The sequence below is a fragment of the Setaria viridis genome, chromosome 5 (genome assembly GCF_005286985.2).
Source record: "Setaria viridis chromosome 5, Setaria_viridis_v4.0, whole genome shotgun sequence".
Lineage (NCBI taxonomy): Eukaryota > Viridiplantae > Streptophyta > Magnoliopsida > Poales > Poaceae > Setaria > Setaria viridis.
In genome coordinates this window covers 41897399-41918380 of record NC_048267.2, presented here as the reverse complement: position 1 = coordinate 41918380, position 20982 = coordinate 41897399, and the positions used below count along the sequence as shown (strand labels likewise).

Genomic DNA, 20982 nt, shown 5'->3' with positions numbered 1-20982 from the left:
ATTCAAACGAATCCAGCTAATATATCAGCTACTTCCTCCGTTCTAAATTGCAAAATCAAAACGAACTAAAATTTAAAACGGAGGGAGTAGCTAATTTTTATCCCATTAGTTGTCCTCTCACTTAACCATACCCTCCTAAATAGTGAAAGAAAGATAGAACGTTATAGAGTGGCGATCATGGACCCTAGTGGAACTCATTTCCGTTCTTCCTCTCTCTACCCTTCTTTCCCCTTCTTCTTATGTTTCTCCTAGAAAATGGAAGGGGAGCTCCATTTATTTGTGGGGTGGTAGGGGTCTTGAGCCCCTTGGACCCACAGCTAGATTCGCCTCTAGTATTAAATATATTCAGCTAATATAGTTACCTAATATTTAGTCACATCTATTAGCTAATTCCTCCGTCCCAAATTATAGGTCGTTTTGATTTTTCTAGATGCATAGATATTATCATGCATCTAAACATAGGGTATATCTAAGTGCATAACAAAGTCTATGATCTAATAAAACCAAAATAACCTATAATTTAAGATGGAAGGAGTAGCTAACTATTGATGATAATGGATCCAAATCAGACCTTATATTAGAACATCCAATCTCCTTACGTTGCAACATTTTTATGAGTTATCAATTTGATCGTTATATCTCATCCGATTGAGAACGATCAAATGTGTTTCCTGCTAAACTTTGTTTGATTGAGTGTTTATTTGCTTGGTAGCAACATTTTAGTGATTTTTAAATTTAATTGTTAAGAAATCATATATTTCCTGGATGGCATCCTTAGCCTCTTTTTTTTTTTTTGGCAGGGACATCCTTAGATTTGAATTGTCTAAATAGGTTAACAAGGTGATTTCGCTATATTTTATATTGGCCATAAGAAAAAAATATTTTTCCACATAATCAGTTTTCCAAACATATCTTTGGGCGGGCATTTTATATTTCTCAGAAAAATGTTTAAGTTTGGTGTGAGGAATATCTTTGGAAGGACTTGCAAACATATAATATTTTTTCAGAAAATAAGGAACATTTATTATACACGGCTTAATCCTACTGGTGGAGTACCAGTGCCTCTGAGAGCGTTCTCGAACCCATCAAACCGCCAAGCAAACCACCCTGAGCAAACAGCTCGAGAGCTGCGGCGATCGAAGTGCTAGAGCGCCCATAAACCGCCGGGGGCGACGCGGAAGACGGCGGTCAGGGATGGACGCGCCGGGAGAACTGCAGTGCGTGGGCCGGCTCGAGGTCGCCGCGCCGCCGCCGGCGCGCTACCTCCGCGTGGGCTCCCTTCCCGTGCCTACCGACTCCTCCGCCTCCCTCCCAGCCCTCCTGCCGTCCCCGTCCCCGTAAGCCCCTCTCTCCCCACTCTCGCCTCCGCGCGCATGCTTATAGCATGCGCGCGGTTAAGGCATTTAGATGTGGGCCCGATCGACTCCAGTGGCCTGTTTTGAATCACGAGCGGCGGATGCTTAGGGTTTAAAGCGTTTCGATGTATTTTTAGGGTTTTTGTTTAGGGTTGAGGCTGGGAATTTGAGATAGGACGCGTGGGATTGAGCGCGCTCTATGCTGTGCAATTAGAAATATTTGTGTTTCTGATTTTGGTAGAGAGAACCCTTGAGATAGGCTTCCATTGACTGCTGAGGATAAGTTGCCAATTGCATATTATGTTCGTAAGTTGTTATGATAGGAAATGGTGATTGAATGCTTATGGTGAAATGAATAGCAATCACCTGTTTAGCCACGATTGGTCTGATGGATGGATGCAACCTACTTTGCTAGTTAAAAAAAATTGGCATTTTATAGCCTAGACACAATTGCCGGTTTGAGCAATGCAAAAGTCGAGTAGATGACTAGCTTAGTTCGGCTGATTGGGTGATTAGTTAATTTGACTGTTCTTGCAGCAGAATATACAAGGTAGCCAAGTTATACAATGTGGTAACAACAGATACAGCTGTGCTTGGTAATGTTGCCATATATAAGTAATAGAAGTTTTTTTTTTGAGAGATTACCATGATATTCGGTCAAGAAGTGAACACTTTAATTTTTATGTTTGGCTATAGACTGAATTAATCAATTAATTAATCTTGTTGATTTACTTTGGTGGTTATTGAAAAGAAAATACAAGACCTGACATCTGCATGCACTTGTACTTCACCAGCCAATTGGACCTCACTGACACGACTCATGTGTGTCTGTTTGGGTTTGATCAACAGCACCATGCAAATACATAACATAGCACCTAGTTCTTATGATTCTGTTCGTGTCCAATGGAACTTCATGATGCCTTCAAATGCCTCTCATTCAGAGAATTACTATTTAATTCTGGTTGTAACAAAACATGCAGGACTGGAGCTCCAAGGTATCAAATGCTGCCACTGGAGACTGATCTCAATACTCTCCCTATGATTCCAAACATCCCAGAGAAGGTTTTTCCCAATGACGCAAAGAATACTGAAGGTGATCACTCTTGACCCTTAATAATTATAGTCTGATCAACAAAAGGGAGAAAAAACCCCAAATACTGGCCTGTGGTCAACATCATATTCGAGCTGTCCAGTACTGATACATTATATAGATTTGTGTGTAACAGTTCATTTCTTATAACAACCTTTATAACCCCGTCAATACTCTTCAGGATTACGGTATGACGGTGGACTTGTCAACCAGAACTTATCGAGGAAGTGCGAAGCACTAGCTGTGTCAGGTTTAGCAGAATATGATGGTCAAATAGATGTGATTGCCCCAGCTGATATTCTGAAGCAGATTTTCAAAATACCATACTCCAAGGCACAAGTATCCATTGCTGTGAACCGTATAGGAAAAACACTAATCCTGAACACAGGGTAAGTAGTTGGTTGCACTAGAATCATGCTAAATATAGTTAATACAAATGCAATGCTTAATCGTGTTGTAGGCCTGATGTTGATGAAGGTGAAAAGATATTCAGAAGACAAAATAACCAGCCTAAAGGATCTGATCCATCAATTTTTCTGAATTTCGCGATGCACTCTGTGCGAGCAGAAGCTTGTGACTGCCCTCCAAGTCATCAGCCTTCACAGGAGAAGCAAACTGCATCCGCAGTCTTACGTGGACCCTTTGACTGCAGGGAGGGTTCTTTTGATTCTCCACCATCATCTAGTTTTAGCACATCACCGTATCTAGATCAGAATAATAGTAAAAGTAGAAAAGCTCCGCAATGTACGCATGAAAGTCTGTACTTAGGAGCAAGGAAAAATAAGCAAAAAGCCAAAGGATCTGATCCTATCAAAAAAACCACTCGTGTTGGTGAAAAAAACAGCTGTGAGGTGCAAGAGTCTGAGAAGAGCAAGAAAGTGGGAAACAATGGATTTCGGAAGGTTTGCTTTTGGGAATTCGACAATTTCCATATGCTTTTGGGTAGTGACTTGCTTATATTTAGCAATGAGAAATATGTTGCAGTCAGCTTGCACCTATGGGATGTTTCTAGACAGGTATGTTTTCATTACTGTTGAATATGGCTACACACTTTACCTTTTTACCCCTATTGACAATTTTTTTATAGGTTACTCCACTGAACTGGCTTGAAGCTTGGCTTGACAATGTAATGGCAAGTGTTCCAGAATTGGCCATATGTTATCATGAGAATGGTGTTGTTCAAGGTTATGAGCTTTTAAAGAATGATGATATATTTCTACTGAAGGGTGTCTCAGATGATGGCACGCCTGCATTTCATCCACAGGTTGTCCAGCAAAATGGCCTCGCTGTCCTGAGGTTCCTTCGGGATAACTGTAAGCAAGACCCTGGTGCATATTGGGTATGTCATTTTTCCCCCCATTATTCCTAGCTCTGTGAAAATGTTATATTGAAGTCCCTTGATTGTATTGCCTGAATATCTCATCTTTTAGCAATGGTGTTCTTGCCTGTTGTCATTCATTATACTGAACCTTTGGTTTTTCAGCTGTACAAAGGTGCTGAAGAAGATGTCATACAGTTATATGATCTGTCTATCTTACCTGAAAAACATACAGCTGGTGATCATAGATCTCCATGTGGTCCTATGTCATCCTTTATAAAAAAGGGGAGAAAGGATTCATTGTTCTCTCTGGGTAAACTCCTTTACCGTGTTGCTCACAGGATGTCCTTGTCAAAGGTACTGTACTTTGCTTGCTTACTTGTTGTTGGCTATTAATAAAGCAAAATGTTTGGACGATTCTTTATATATGCTTTTCAGGTGCCTAGTAACAAAGCAAAATGTGCACAATTCTTCAGAAAATGTTTGGATTTTCTCACTGAGCAGGATCACCTGGTATTCTATTCTTTATGACATTCTGTAACTTTTTACTGTATTAGTGTAATAGTAGATTTATGCCAATATTTGTTTTAAATTTTTATCTTCTAGGTTGTCCGGGCATGTGCTCATGAACAATTTGCAAGGCTCATCCTGAAATGCTATGAGGAGTTGGAATTGACATCTGAATCATTTATGATTGAATCTGAAGTTACCCTTACTGATCTGGATGATGATTCTCCAGAGTTGAGACTCGAGAATTTACCATCAAAACAAAATGTTCTGCCAGAGAATGGCAAGAATGAGCCAGCAGCGTTAGACAATATGTTGGGATGCTCACCGTTGGCGTCTTCTGGTACAACAGATAGTTCAGTGGAACCAAGCCATGTTGATGATGGTTCTTCATCTTCAGTTACAAAAGATCTTTCTGTGGATAGCTTGGTAATGTGTCAGACCGGTATATCAAATACAATTGCTGATGCAATCTCCTCTAAGTTCGCTGCCATACACCATATATCTCAAGCTATCAAATCCCTTAGATGGAATCGACAACTGCAGAACACTCAGGATGGTTGCAACGATAGCGCAGATACCATTTGGGAGAGGCCAGTTGACTTCTCTTCTTGCCGATGCGGTGATGTTGATTGTATTGAAGTCTGTGACATCAGGGAGTGGCTGCCAAAATCGAAAATGGATCATAAGTTGTGGAAACTTGTCCTCTTGCTTGGGGAATCTTATTTGGCACTTGGAGAGGCATACAAGAATGATGGTCAGCTTCAGCGCACCCTTAAAGTTGTTGAATTAGCTTGTTTGGTTTATGGGTCTATGCCTGGACATCTTGATGGTGATGAGTTCATCTCATCCATGTCCAACAGTTCATTGGGTCGGGAAGATGCTTGTCTAAAAACCAAACTTGTACTGGATGAGGCAGGCTATTGCAAAAGCACCAAATGCTTCAGCTATGAAGTTTCTTCCCAACGGTTGTCACCAAATTATTTATTTTGGGCAAAGGCATGGATGCTTGTTGGTGATGTCTATGCAGAATATCACAGATTGAATGGTCATCAAGCAAAGGTGGTACACAAACAAAAGTCTCATGATGAAGTTAGAATGTCAAATGAAGTAGCATTGGAGGTCAAACGTCTTAAGAGAAAACTGGGAAAGGATAAGCAGAATTGTGGCACATGCTCTTTGATAAACTGTAGCTGCCAAAGTGACAGGGCAAGTAGTGGCAGCAGTGCAAGCAGCAGTAGTCCTGAAGCCTCCACCATCTATGGTCGAAAGAAAAATAAAAAAACACTTGGTAGGAACCACCAATCACAATATAAAGAAAACGGGGAGAAACCCACTACACGGGAAGCAATGCAAGGTTCTGAAAAGAAGCAGCATTGTGTGAAAGATACTTGTATTGAAAACAACTCAGTATCAAATGATGATGTGGATCGTTACAATCATGCCAGGGAAAATCAGTCTGGAAATGTCGATGGTGTTCCTGAAAAATCTCACACAAGTGTTCCCACTGTGAGGGATGGTGGTATCTTCAAGTTCCTAGGTGGTCCCAAACCAGGAGATATTGAGTACAACTTGTCTTCTGCTATTCACTGTTACGGTGCAGCCAAGGGAGCATTGTTCGCATATCCTGTGCATTCAGCAGAAACTTCCATTGTTCTTAAGAAAAGAGGCTGGGCATTTAATGAACTGGGCCGTTGTAGACTTGAAAGTAGAAATCTGGGTAGTGCTGAGATTGCTTTTGCAGATGCTATTAGAGCATTTCAAGATGTCCATGATCACACAAATGTTATATTGATCAACTGTAACTTAGGTCATGGTAGGAGAGCTTTAGCAGAGGAATGTGTGTCCAGGATTGATGAATTTCAGAAGTATGATCTTCCTGAAGGCACATATATGCAATCCTTTAAGTCAGCCAAGTCAGAATATTTTCAAGCAATAAACTACTATTCAGCAGCTAAGAGGCAACTGAAGTATGTCAATACTGAAGTCGATAAAGTACTGTTCCATGAGGTTTATACACAGTATGCACATACCTACCTGAGACTTGGAATGCTTTTGGCAAGGGAGAGCTTCTTAACCGACAGTTATGAAGGTGGACTCATTGATGACTCATCTAACATAGCAGTTCTAGAGATTTCAGCGGGTGATGCTTTTCGGGAGGCTTTGTCTACTTATGAATCCCTTGGTGAACATCGCAAACAGGAAGCTGCTTTTGGTCATTTTCAGCTCGCTTGTTATCAGAGGGATCTGTGCTTAAGATCTCTGGATTTAGTTGACAAGGAGGTTAAACAAAAAAATGAGGATAAATATCGTCAGAAAAGTAAGTGGTATGGTTCCCGAGCGGAGAAGAACTGGCTGAAGGCTTTAGAATTTTATGGTCCGAAGACACATCCTACTATGTTTCTTAACATCCTTATGGCGCAGTCTGCTCTTACTATTAACATATCAAATTCTTTCCACTCAACTTCGGTATGTTTTCCACCAGGTCTTGCTACCAGTTCCATCTCCAGCTTTTCAGTGTGCTAGAATTAGGTTTGGTAGCGTTCTAGAATTAATTTCAGTCACTGTTCTGTGGCATTTTGAAAAGGGCTTTACCTATTCAAAGGCCTTGTTCAGTGTGCTAGTTCATGGTATGTTTATTGTGCAGAGCAGTGCTGTATGCATAGAAGGATCATACCTGTTATGCTTTATGTTTGATATGATGCCATTATGGTTGTGTGGTAGGAAATTTTGTTAGTAACAACATTTTATTTCTTCCAAGGAGTAACCATTTCATGGAGGGCAAACTCTGAAAAAGCCCTTTTTTACGGCATACAAATCTGGCTAGAATCTATTACACAGGTTCATCACAGTTCATCGTAATTACCTGTAGGTACTAGGTAGAAATCAGCTGAGGTCTCTTGCAATGAGTTCACGTTTTATTTGCACCTTTGTTCAGTACATCTTATAGTGTAACCCAGAAGCAAATGCTCGTTTTGATTTTTTTCCCCATAATTTGGGCCTCTTCCTTACAGATGCTTGAAACCGCGCTGGGTCACTTGTTGGAAGGCCGGCACGTGGTCGAAGCAAATGAAGACTACTCCAACGATGTGGATCTGGACATAAAGCCGAAGTTCTGGAGCCAGCTGCAGAGCCTGCTGAAGAGGATGCTGGCGGCATCGCTGCCTTGTGTTGCCCAGTCCAGCACTAGCAACAGAGAAGCTGCTAAGCTGAAAGAGATGTACCGTCTGTCGCTCAAATCTTCCTCTCTGGGCCAACTGCATGCGTTGCACAAGCTTTGGGTCTCTTAAAGACTTACTTCACAAATAGTTGCTGCCTATGTTTTCTCGTCGTCATCTATCTTATTTTGTAGTTGTGACTTGTGAGTCGGCATCAATCTTATTGTATAGCTGTGAATCGTGATCACGCTGTTTTTATTGAGAAAATTCCCTGTGTGACGCTGGGAAATAGGAAATAGATCAATTCCGAATTTTTTAATCTTCCTTATTTGACACCGGTTCCAAGTTCCGTGTCTTTTATGATACTGCTGTGAAGTGACACCGGTAAATTTGACAAGAAAAGATCAAAGCACCCTTGGACCTTATCCATCCGCTGATCAATCCCCTCGGCATTTTCTCTCTTTCTCCCGACCCTCCTCTTTCCCACCCGACCTGCACCTCAACATCCACGGCCGGGACATGGGCACGGGCAGTCGGGCCTGCTTCCGACTCCAAAGCACATCTTATTTCCCCTGGATGAGTTAGTGACACCCGCCACCGCCGACCGCCGTCAATCCCGTCCCCGGCTCGTCGAGATCCCCACCAAATCAAGCTAGGATGTCATGTCACGGCCACCATGAGCCGGCTCCGCCTGCCTGCAGCTCCCTGTCTGCTTGGATTGGAAATCGGCGCAAGGGGAAATTGGACCCGGGGCTGCTTGGATTGGGGAGGGATGAGAGCATATGCCGCTATCTCTTGCACTGCGTTTGAATGTAGATATTGAGATTTGGAATTCGAAATTGATGTTGATATCTCCGACTGATTGGGTGATATGGAATTCGGAATTGGAGTTGAACCTCGATAGATTTGGAATTCGAAATTGATATTGATATGTCCGACTGTTTGGGTGATATGGAATTCGGAATTGGAGTTGAACCTCAGTACCAGGCATTCCTTCCACTGCCACCCCGTCATCCTCGATACCGAGGATAGCACCCTCTGTATTGGCTGGAATCTCCCCCGGTCCCCCCGTCGCGTCTCTCTCTCCCTCCCTCGCAGCCCCTTCCACTTCGGCGAGCCGCGCCCTGCCTCCCTCCGCCGGCGAGCCCCGCCGCCTCCCGGGCTTCCTCCGCCGGCGAGCCACGCCGCCGTCCCCTGCCTCCCTCCGGCGGCGAGCCACGCCACCCTCCCCTGCCTCCCTCCGCTGGACTCCCACGCCGCCCCTCCCTTGCCTCCCTCCACCGGTGAGCCGCACGCGCCCCTCCCTGCCTACCTCCGCTCGCCTCCCACGCCGCCCCGCCCTGCCTTCCTCCGCCGGGGGAGCCGCGCCGCCCCTCCCTGCCTGCCTCCGCTGGCCTCCCGCGCTGCCTTCCCCTGCCTCCCTCCCTGGGGAGTCGCGCCGCCTGGGCCCCTCCGTCTCCCACCTCTCGTCCTCCCCATGGGCGGTGGCAGGAGCTCCTTGACTCACCGGCAAAGGACAGGCGGCGCGGCTAGCTTGGTTGGGCAGGAGATTTGGGCGGCGGCAGGAGCTCCTTGACTCACCGATAAATTTCGATTTCACGCTTTTGCACATCCAAACAGGAATCGAATTGAAATGCTTCCAAGGATTCCAAAAGGTAATGCATAGTCATCCAACAATACAATTCGAATTGTGAACCAATGCAATACCATGACTGATTTGGTATTGAAACCAATTCAATGCCAAGCACAGCCTTGGAGATTTGTGTGTGGCATGATTGCATGAATCGTGGAGACTGGGAGCTGGGAGGTGGTGCCGATGTTGCTGCTTGCTTCCTTTTGCGGTAGAGAAAAGAACAGAGAAGGAATTGCAGGAGGCGCTGTATTGGTGGAGCTAGCTGGTCCGCATGAAGGAGATCGAGAGAGATATGCAGGTGGTGCTGTGGTTTGGAGCTGGTTGCTGGATGTTGTTCGGTGGAGAGGACAGGAAGCAGGTGCAGCTCAGTTGCTTGTTCGCTAGTGAGAGGCGGAGAGGGGAATACTTCGGGTCTTCAGGGAGAAGGATACGGCTTTGTGCGCATGGCTCCCGGCGCAAAAGAAGCCGAAAGCCACCTGCGTACGCATCATCAGCAGCGGCGACCGGCCGGCGCTCGCGTACGAGTCGAAGCGTCCCATCTGCGGGCGCGGCCGGCGAGAGCGGGCAGCCGTTGAGCTCCAACCGGGCACCCGCGCCGCTGATGGCTGCCGTGTGGTAATGCACGTAGGGGTATTTTGGTCTTTTCCTATCAAACGTAACTGTGTCAGTTGGCGAATCTCACGGTAGTGTCATAAAACACCTGAAATTTGAAGCGAGTCTCGGAAGATTAAAATTTCGAATGTCAAATTGGTAATTGGTCTATCTTCGAGTGTTACATAGGAAATTTTCTCGATTTTATTAGGTGTTCACTGCACTCTTGTTGTAAAGCTAAATATCTAACAGCAGTTAACGTTTCTGTAATTGTGTTCCGAACTTTAAAACACAAAATAAGGACATATTTTGTGAAGTGCCAGTGCATCATATATTTTTGTATTATAAAGTTAAAGTGCCAATGCCAGAATTTGTCCCCTACTTCGCCAAGAACGACCAGGAACTTGGGAAATCAGATCCTGCTGGCATTGAGCTGCTGTGGCTGTCAGTCAGTCTAGGAATTTGTCTTGACAGACAGCATAGCATGTAGATTGTAGTTGTGTTATACACTTGCGTATAGCGGTGAGATGTTCTTTACCCGGAAGGTAGTGTACAGGCACAAATCAGAAGAGGCCGACAAGACCAAAAAGTTTGACAGCAATGACGTGCATAAGAGGAACATGCATGATACATCGAACACAGAATCACAGATGAGCGTGCACTCGAAACCTCTTGAATATTCAGGATTGTGCTGGACCTATGGTCAAGGGCTCAAAGCACTCAAGCATACGTTATAGACTTTATACAAACATACACAAAATCAAAGCAAGCAGCTCTGCTTGGTTTCAAAACCTCACTGAGCTGGGGGGTTTACAATCACAAAGCACTGCACAAATACAAACCTCAAATACATCAACTTACATTCAGGAGCCGAAAAGGATTCTACTTTAAAAGAACGAGGATAGCAAAAGGAAGCCAACACCTTACATAATTTACACTCAGATGGGGGCAGTAAAACACTTGCTACACATCTTCAAACTAAGGCTAGGTTGTTTAGAAAGCAAATGTTTTGGCCACTAGCTTGGACGCAACGCGCTGGATGCAATCCAACACAATTTCTACAAAATTTCACAATTGCTCCAAGCTGGTGTTTTGACTAGAATGGGTCTTGTAACGGATTCTGTCTACATACTACAGTGGAGGGACTCAGGAAAAAAAAACATATGAAAAACCAGGCAGGCATACTGGATGATCCCTACACAAAGTAGTCTTGCCGCACAACAGTGATGAATTCACATGTAAGGGAGTCATCCTCTCTTTGTTTCCCAATATCGCCATTCCCTTGGATGTGCCAATATATTTTTGGCGGGAGTGGTGCATACAGGTCTGCAGTAGATAAACAGAAAAGCTGAGAATAATTTGGAGAAAGAAATCAATATCAGTTCTACTAAACTGAACAAAGATCTACCTGCTGATGAAGTTTGATCAGGTTCTCTAGTCGAATGAAGCACAACAGTCCCAGCAAGAACTGTAAGAAATCCACAAATCTCTGAGGCTATGTTGCTTGCTCTCTGCCCAGACCAATCCTGTGTAGTCACCAAAAAAAAAAAGGTTTACTAACAAAATAGCATAGCACCACCAATGTTATGTGTTTACTGAAGTCACCCAAAAATGCCCCACCTTGAACATTATAGCACTTGCTAAAATGGTGAGGGTTGTGAACATGGCATAGTAGATGGGAGAGACAACTGCTGTATTGAAAGTATCCAGTGCCTGAAATTTAACACAACAGGCAGTAGCAGCGTAACACACGGTAAGTATATTAATTACAATTAAGAAGTAACATTGCAATTAAATACTGCAATGCACGAACTGATATTAGGTACTTCAAACACCCAAGTGACACTGCAATAAATTGGTCAATGTGGATGTGAATTTGGGACCTCTTAGACAACTTTTTTTAGGAAATTTATGACAACAGTTTAGATATGTTATGGGTGCACCATTTTGTGAAAAATTGAAGAGTAACAAGCTCACTTTTGATGTAACTGATCAGGCAACGGCATACCTTATTCAGATAAACTAATTGAATAACTATACATGTTGCTGAAACCACTGCAAACACCCATGTCTGGAAATAGCCAGCCTGGTTTATGCCTTCAATTGTAAGCTTAATGGCAATGCCCACAGCCTTTATGCTCATTACCTAATAATACCACAACAGCAAACAAAGTTCATATTATAAACACAACCAAATTTCACATTACAAACAAAACAACACAGATACCACAAGAAAAAAGAATCATGTACAGCACTTACCGTCAAGGATCCAATCACCGAGCAAATTCCAACATAAACAATTATGTTTGTTTGTCCATACCGCGGAGCACAGTACAGCATGAGGAACAGAGAAACTCCCACTGCTATGGCAGCATAGCAAAGGAAGGCTGCAATAACAAAATCACAGGACATTATCAAAATATAAGTCCAGTGCGGTGGCAACTAGCTAAGCTATGGCAAAAAGGCATGGAAACTTACAAGGCTGTGTGGCCAGGTGCCAAATCTGCTCCACGGAACTAGGGGTCCTCTCCTGGGGAGCATGTAGGATGATCATAGTCGACCCAACAATGCAGAGACCACAGCCCAGCACACCCACCCGATGCAACTTCTCATTCAGTGTGAAATGGGCTAGAACAGCACTGCACACAACAAAGAAAAGTCATCAGAAACATACAGAGACACACTCAGAACAAACCAGCTGAAGCATTCACCACTATACCTGACAATAATACTGAGTGCGCCCAATGGCGTGACGAGGACTGCAGGTGCAAACATGTAAGCGATGAAATTGGCGATCTCCCCAACAAGCACTGCAAATTTCCAGTTTTGATGAAACACTTGAACACAAGTTTGTCATGATTAAGAACAAATGAGGCCAAGGGAACCGTTTGTGATGCTTACTGGTTACCATCCCGACCCACCAGAGTGGCTCCAAGAGGTAGCCATACCCTCCGACACCTGAAATTTTGGATAATTCAAGGAAGGTCACGTCGTCTGTTATATGAAATCGACCTCTATCGGGCACAAAGGAGCGGCCTTTGTCACATTTCTCGGCATATAGGGTTTGAATTAGCATCCAGGAACGAGAACGACCTAGAGCACGACGAGCGGAGTATTCGAGAGAAAGAAAAACTGCGAGCAGAGCAAGACAGCGTCTTCGGGGAGTGAGGACGGGGGAGGGGCAGGTACCTGCTCGGATGCCGGCGGCGCCGGCGCGTCGGAGGCCCTTCTTCTTGACGATGAAGCTGACGCCGATGAACGCCGAGGAGGCGACGGCGAGGAGCGAGCCCGTGAGGTTGGCGGCGAAGAGGTCACCGCCCGCGGCGCCGGACGCGATGGGGCTCATCGGTGGCGTGCGGCGGCGCGCTGCCGGCGCATTTGAAGCGAGCCCCCGGGCTCAGGTTCGGAATTTTGGGGGGTTTTTGACCGGCGATGCGCGAGATGGGGTCGAATTGAACGGAGGAAAGAGGGGACGGGACAAGTGTGGCACGAGATGGTGGAATTTACTGGACAGAGGATGATGATGATGGGTTGAATTGAACGATCGAGATGGGGTTAAATTCCCACTTCCTTTCGTTTTCTTTTGTTTGGGAGTTTGCCTTGCCCTTGCGTTGCTTGGAATAGATGGATGTTGTGCACTGCCAGTCTCTGCCACCAAGTGCCGTGTTCGGCTTGAAGTTTGGGACTTCGGTGTCATTGCGAAAATGAATAAGGGGGTGTTTGTTTCTTTACGTTCGTAAATGAATAAGGGGTGTTTGTTTCTTTAGTATCTCCTAAAATTAATATTTAGATACTAATTAGGAGTATTAAATATAGATTAATTATAAAACTAATTGCACAGATGGAGACTAATTTACGAGACGAATCTATTAAACCTAATTAGTACATGATTTGACAATGTGATGCAACAGTAAACCTGTGCTAATGATGGATAAATTAGGCTTAATAGATTCATCTTGTGAATTAGCCTCCATCTATGTAATTAGTTTTACAATTAGCTCATGTTTAGTCCTCCTAATTAGCCTCCGAATATTCGATGTGACATGAATTTTAGTCCGGACTAAACATTCAAACACCCCTAAGACCTCGTTCGGCAGCGAAGGCAGTAAAGAATTGGATCCTGTCACTTCAGTTCAAAACTTCAGGGTAACCAAGGGATTAGATTTCTGATTTTCGAAGTGTCCCTGCAGGAAGGCCAGGGCCTGTGCTTTACAGGTTCAGAGAATCACAGCACGCGGCAGCCACTACACACAGTCGTATAGGCAGCATGGATATCTTTAGTGCCAGAAATCTCATTGACTGCATAAACCTCAGTCACAAAGCAACATATGATTATCCTCACATTACATAAAACCCTGCCTTAGAACATGACCAGAGTCTTGATGAGCTAAAAATTAAATTAGAACCTAAGAAGGTAAACATCTCCTGCATCTACATTGAAGCACATCAGGGTGATCATCCTGAGAAGCCTACACCGCAATGCAGCAGACAAGTCTTCTTCGACTGCACATCAGAACAAACCAAGATGGATCAGCATCCTTCATACATGTCTAGTAATTGACAATCAAAAGCACAGATTGCTACAGGTAGCAATTGCACACTACTAACAAGCGTAACCACACAGCCAATCCCAAAGATCACTAGCAAAAGCACAGCTCTGCAGCAATTTTATTTTTGGTTCATCCGGGCAAGAACAAACTGAACCACCAACAGCCGTTTATTACATCATGGACAAGCACTAATACATCCAGCATGGCACCTGGGCGTCCAGTCTTCACTGGAGTTCCTTGAGGAAGTCGGCGTGGTCATGAAACTTTTGAACATTAGACATTCCTTAAAACAATTGTTTATTGCTGCTTTCTATAGACAGATTTTGAACGTCGTTTTCCTTACTAGTGGCGTTTCATTTGGTCAAAACTGCTCTTTCTCAGTCACTCAGATTAAAATTATCTCTTACCTCTCAAGGTTTCAAGGTTTTTACTCATGGTTGTTACTCATAATGCTACCAGTGCATAGGCAAACAAAACGGTGGTGCATATGAAATGAACCTCATGATTCTGGAGTGCACTCATAATAGATGAATGATATATAAGCACTTCTCGGATGACTTGCAGTAACAAATGCAGTTTACAACTAGATCAAGGGCAGCAGTTTTTTTTGCTCCTTCGGATGCCTCCTTCAGAAAGCTGCTCTGATTTCTGAAGCAAACAGCTGCAGAAGCAAAGCCAGAGCATCAGCCCCAGGCAATGTGCGCTGTATGCCTGTATAGTGTATAATACTTTGATTGTCCCAGTAAAATCTTAAGCAGATGCCACCAACCAAACCTGAGAAATGAAACTCTTATACAACAACAACAATGCCTTTTATTCCCATCCACATACTATAGATCAAGGGCAACTTTACTGATCTATTTGCACATCAAATTTAGAACTACAGAACTACTTTATGCATGGTCTCTATCCATATACTATATTGGTCTGAACAAAAAAACACAAGCAAGCTGAATGAGCCAATCAATCAGTCTCTGCATTTCTTGATCCGGCAAGTGTTGGAACCGGGCGAATCACTGCACTGCAGCCTAATTAATGCAAATAATTGATTACCAGGAAGGCACACATAAGATGTAACAGTTCTAAAACATGCATCAGTACTTCAGGACAGCATGCATGGTTACACACGCGCATACATCTGTAGCTGAGCCAATCAACGCAGATCCAAGAAACTCAAGAACCCTAGGCGATGGGGAATGGAGATCCAATACACCCCAAGAACAATCGAATCCACTACACCCTAGGCTATGCAACCTCAAGAACAAGAGAACCGGAGGCTCTTCTTCCGGACGGAGAACCAGTTCGTATTGAACAAGAAGAGCAAGAAGGGACGGCGGGCGGCGGGAGAAACCGAACGAGAACTTACTGGGGAGAAGGCGACGGAGAGGGTGGAGGCTGGACGGGAGCCGGTCGCCGTCGAGGATGTGCCGCGCCGCCGCGTCGTCGCCTCGCCAGGATGAGGTCGGAATGTCTTCCGGGCCATGGAGGCGAGGAAATGGCCGTTCCTGGCCTGTTTCGTTCCCGGGCCAGTCCAAACCGAACGGGCTTTTCATCGCGGGCTGGTTTCCAATCTGGCTGGAAATAATACAGGTGGAACGGGCCGTTCCGGGCCTCATTCCTGGATAACCGAACGGGCCCTAAGGTGTCATACAGACTACTTGCTATACTGTAGTGCTACGTACAGTAGCATCCTGTGCATTTAAACTTCTGCTTGTGTTTTTTACCCCTGGATGTAGTAGTATTTTCAAATTTAAGGTCAGCACCGAAGTTGATCAGAGCAGTGATGGTACCCACGTGACAGGTAAGATAACAAGTTTATGACTAGGACCAGTGGACCACTAGGCTGTAAAACCCATCAGTATGGTCTGTTCGCTGGACTTATAAGCCGGTTGAAAAGCTGAAACGGCTAATTTGTTGTGAGAGAAAAATATTGTTTGGTGGCTGATAAGCCGGCTGATAAGCTGAAGCGAACAGAGCCCCGGGCCGTCGGCCCACATCCGCGCCAGCATGCTCGTCGGCGTCGTTGCTGTCAGTCAGGGAGTCGCTCGTGTTCGTGTTAACCCCTCACCTCAGGGGGCTGTTGCCGCCGGCCGAGCGGGTGGGCGGGAGCGGACGCACGCATTGGGCTTGGCGAGCACTTGTGCCGGCTCCGCTCATCACCGTGGTCGTTGGTCTCTCGTCTCACGTCACGGCATTTGGCCACTTCGTGCTGGGCGTCGAGGGCCCCGCGGCCTCGAGACATGGGGGCCGTCCGGACGGCCAGAGACAACTTCAGTTGGGGTTGCGGGAAGGGACGGTGGAGTCGTGGAGTGGACTGAACTGGGAAGGCGCGCGCAGCTCCGTGTCCCCCGTCGGCGCTTTCGTTTTGCGACGCCGGCCATTGCCAATTGCTTTTGACGGCCGTCTTGGCATGGCACATGGTAGTATGCTACTCGAGCCGTCGAGTGCTTGCCCGTACCACAAGAGGCACGTTAGGGTTCGTTTCTCAGGACTATGGTTATAGCTGAAACTGTTTCGGTGGTGGTTTCTTTAGTGGAGTGATTTTTTTGCTCTGGCTGATCCAGTTGAAAAAACATTTGGTAAAACAGCTTCTTCTAATTGTTTAAAATGGATTAAAAACGTAAAATGACCATAATACCCTTATCCTTTTCTTTTCTTTTTTTCTTCCCATTTTTTCTCTCTTTTTATTTCTCACTCTCCCTCTTCCCTTATCCATTCTCTCCAGCTCTCCTCTCTTCTCCATTCCCCTTCCCCCGCCTCGCCCCCGCTCACGCCGTCATCTTCCTCCACCCGTCGGCCACCTACCCTCTGCCCGCCGGACACCTCCCCTCCATCGCTGGTGCCCCCGACTCCCCCACCTCCCCGCGCCTCCATCGTCGGCGACCCCGACTCCCACAGCGCCGGCAACCTCCGCGCCTCGCCCACACCTCACCCCCAGACGGCCCCCTCGCCGCACCGCTGACCTCCGACCCCGCGCCTCGCCCCCGGCTAGCCACCGTCGTCGCCCTCCGCCATCGTGCCTCACCGCCGCCATCGTCGACCTCAACTTCCTCCTCGCTCGCGTCCTCTCAGGGGCAACCTTGGAACCCCGGACCTGCGGATGAGGAGCCGCGGGAAGCTAGTTTTTTCGACTCACGTTGCATCCCTAGCTCCTCTCAACGGAATTTTCGAGGCTCCGGGGGTAAACCTCTTTTACACGTTACCGTTTGGAAGGGATTCACCTGAAACCGCTCAGGGAGCCCTCCCAAAGGGACCCTTAATGTAGGCCAAGGTAAATGATTTTGCCATGGATCGATCCAACTACTAAGGGGGTGTTTGGCACGGCTCCACCCTGTAACTCCAGCAACTCCAGCAAAAAAACCAGCCAAACATGTCAACTCCAAAACTCCATGGAGCTGCCAACTCCATGGAGCTGTAGTGCAGTTGGGGCTGGAGTTTTGGAGCACCCCTTTTGCTACTCCAAAACATCCTCTTTTGAACCTCCTCGTGGAGTTGGTGGGTAATTACCCACCACTGCCACTGATTACACAAAGATAACGTTTCATTCTTTCTTGCCTCGCGCCTCTGTTCCTTCTTCACTCTCGCGTGAGTACTCGACCGGCCTTCTTCACGCTAGGGTTGCGCCGACCTGCGCCACCGCCGTAGCTCCTGCCGGCGGCCGGAGCCTCGCCGTCCGCCCCCGCCGCAGGCCGGCCGAGCCCCGCCGCCAGCCGCCCTAGCCCCGCCCGGCCGCCTACCTCCGCCTCCCGCCGCATCTGGACGCGCCCCGCCGCCGAAGGGCGCTGCCGGCCGCAGTTCCCCGCCGTCGGGCGTCGCACCCCGCCGCCGAAGGACGCCGTCGGTCGCAATTCCCCGCCGCCGAAGCCCCGACACCGCCGAATCGCCGCCGCTGCTGAAGCCCGAGCCGGCCGTCTCGCCCCGCCGCCGAAGCCTGACGCCGGCCGGCTCGCCCCGGCACCGAAGCCCCTGCGCCGGCCGCAGCGCCCCTGCGTCGGCCGCAGCGCCCCTGCGCCGGATTATTCATGGATGCTATACCTCACCACGCGTGGATTATTCTAAAAAAAGCTCAGACAGGAAGGTATGCAACAAATCTCTTAAACTTTTTGTATCAGCGAGTGGAGATTTGATATGTCATGCATTTGTTTCATAATGCTATATTGCATAGATGTGAAATAGATGAATTTAGGTGATGTGATGTATTCCTTTTTATGATATAGTTCTCGTTGAAGTACACAAAATGAACAGTTCTAGCTTAGCTCAAAGGCAAATAATACAAAGCAATCCTAATACGTGTCCCTGCAATGCATGAGTCTATGCCTTGTTCTGCACAGTTGAGATAGTATTCCCATCCATTCAAGCAAATCCTTTAATTATAATTTATAAACCATGATTGAGATAAAGGCAGGCAATAATTTCTAAAATTTAATGACATACAAATTTTAATTAGCTGCACCATGAATTCGCTTTCCTCGCAGAAGCAGCCCATTGTAATATGTAGAACTATTATTGTGCTTTTAGGGTAGTACTGTTAGATATTAGAACCATGAGTTCAAAAATTCCACAAGCAAATAATACTACTGTTATTGTGCTTTTGCACAATTCTCAAACTTGATTGATAGAGGTGTTTAGCCAGAGGTAAAAAAACTGTTAGTTTCGTACAGTTTTCCATTTAAAACTAATATACTACTGTCAATAGGACAAACATTGCAGTGACAAGTACAAATAGGATCACTTCTTGGATATATGCAAACTGTCGGCTATTATAAGGCATGCAAAGCATGGATATATGCTTCTCGTAGCTGTGGATTGAGATGTACCAAATTTGGATGGTTAAATAACAACCATTTGAAGAGTAATTGTAACCAAATAATAAGTTCATGGATATAGACAATACCCTGGACATGGTTATGACTAATAAGAACTTGGAGAAAATTTGCAACAAAATTTATGATATGTTTCTAATCATTGTCAATTATTACAGAGAGCACATATCAAAAACACATCAGGAGGAGATCCCCCGCCGTCCCTGGCATCTCGAGGAGTTCCGCCGGCCACAAGGTATGGCAAAAACTTTTTTTTTCAGTAATAATTGATAGCTGCAATCAGTCCAAGTTGGTTCAATGATATACTCGAGTGCTGTGTGTGTATGAAATTGATATACTCTAGTGCTGTGTGTGTATAAAATTGATATACTCGAGGCCTTCTAATATGAAATTTGTGAGTTCGATAGATGCCAGAAATTGATTGGAATTCGGAGAACACTCGAGTGTTGTGTGTGTTGTTTGCCGAACAAGTTGAAAAAGGAAATCGGCCAAACACACACTTGAATGCACTTGGTTATGCTGAGGTTGAGAAGGGGTTCAAGGAAAGGACTGGAATTGTGGCTACCAAGGGTCAGATCAAGAACAAATGGGACAAGTTGAAGGAAGATTTCAAAGCATGGAAGAAACTAATGCTAAGGCAAACAGGGACTGGTTGGGATCCTATAAAGAAGACTATTGCTATGGATGATGAATGGTGGAAAAAAGCTAGAGCTATAAGTTGGTTAAAAAATTTTGCTATATTTTTTTGCATATGTCAAACGTGTTGATAATACTTATAATAATATTATGTGCTTATTTCAGGACATTCCGGGTTGTGGCAAGTTCAAAAAGAAGGGCCATTTTCCTATTCACATGTGGTGGGTGTGAGTCAAATAGAAGAGGACAGAATAAGTTCAAACACTCAGGTGAAACCATTAGTAGAAAATTTCATGAAGTTCTAAATTGTGTGGTTGCCATGGTACAAGATTTCTTGAGACCAACAGATCCTAATTTTCGCAATGTGCACAAGAGGATTAGGAATGACAAGAGAGCATACCCACACTTTAAGGATTGCATTGGTGCACTTGATGGAACCCATATTCGTGTGTATTTATCACCTGAAGAACAAGTAAGATATATTGGTAAGACTGGAATTGCAACTCAAAATGTGCTTGCCGTTTGTGATTTTGATATGCGCTTCACCTATGTGGCTGCGGGTCAACCGGGTTCTTTGCATGACACTAGTGTATTGTACCATGCATTGGAAGCAGATGTAAATGTATTCCCACATCCTCCTCAAGGTAAATATTTTTCCTTATGTTCCTTTTCATATTTGTATGCATAAACTTATTTTATTTTACATATGTGTAGGCAAGTACTATGTTGTAGATGCGGGCTATCCTAATCGTCCGGGGTATCTGGCTCCATACAAGGGTGAAAGGTACCACTTACCCGAGTGGCATCGAGGTATGGAATCAAATACTCCAAAAGAGAAGTTCAACCGTATACACTTATCTGTTCGTAATGTTATTGAGCGGTCGTTTGGAGTATTAAAAATGAAATGGCAAATCCTTTACAAGATGCCCGGTTATTCAATGGTCACACAAAAGAAGATTGTTGCTGCTACTATGGTTCTACACAATTTCATACGTGAACATGCTAGCGTTGATGTGGACTTTACTAATTTTGATAGAGATCCTACCTACATGCCTACTATTCCGGAAAGATACAACAAGTATGCTGTGTCTCAACATGCCTCTGATGGATCAACTTCGGAATCAAGCTTTGTGACTATGGACACCTTTCGTGATAGTATGGCTACATCAATTGCCGTAGCATGGAATTAGTGCAATGATTATTGTAATGACCTTATTTTGGAACTATGAATTTATTTCAAAATTTTAAATTTTTGGAACATGTAATTTATTATTATTTTGGACTTCAATGCATGTAGTTTCATTTTATATTTGTGATAAGT

At 45.2% G+C, this 20982-nt stretch overlaps 2 protein-coding genes and 1 long non-coding RNA gene across 3 annotated transcripts; 1 reads left to right on the top strand and 2 right to left on the bottom strand.

Annotated features, from left to right (window-relative positions):
• Positions 1 to 1071: 1071 nt before the first annotated feature.
• Positions 1072 to 7747, top strand: LOC117854833 (uncharacterized). The gene is made up of 9 exons (XM_034737085.2): positions 1072 to 1337; positions 2336 to 2448; positions 2627 to 2834; positions 2906 to 3461; positions 3533 to 3784; positions 3929 to 4120; positions 4202 to 4276; positions 4370 to 6739; positions 7285 to 7747. The coding sequence occupies exons 1-9, from the start codon at positions 1195 to 1197 to the stop codon at positions 7558 to 7560; spliced, it is 4185 nt and encodes a 1394-aa protein (XP_034592976.1). The 5' UTR covers positions 1072 to 1194; the 3' UTR covers positions 7561 to 7747.
• A 2556-nt stretch (positions 7748 to 10303) lies between these two features.
• LOC117854834 (probable magnesium transporter NIPA7) lies at positions 10304 to 13265 on the bottom strand. Its single transcript, XM_034737086.2, has 9 exons — positions 12842 to 13265; positions 12554 to 12610; positions 12372 to 12462; positions 12131 to 12291; positions 11912 to 12039; positions 11661 to 11798; positions 11273 to 11365; positions 11061 to 11178; positions 10304 to 10978 (listed from the first exon to the last, which is right to left on the bottom strand). The coding sequence occupies exons 1-9, from the start codon at positions 12996 to 12998 to the stop codon at positions 10848 to 10850; spliced, it is 1074 nt and encodes a 357-aa protein (XP_034592977.1). The 5' UTR covers positions 12999 to 13265; the 3' UTR covers positions 10304 to 10847.
• A 646-nt stretch (positions 13266 to 13911) lies between these two features.
• On the bottom strand, positions 13912 to 16347 carry LOC117855241 (uncharacterized). The gene is made up of 2 exons (XR_004640473.2): positions 15569 to 16347; positions 13912 to 14155 (listed from the first exon to the last, which is right to left on the bottom strand). It is a non-coding gene; the product is annotated as an uncharacterized lncRNA (long non-coding RNA).
• Positions 16348 to 20982: the final 4635 nt, after the last annotated feature.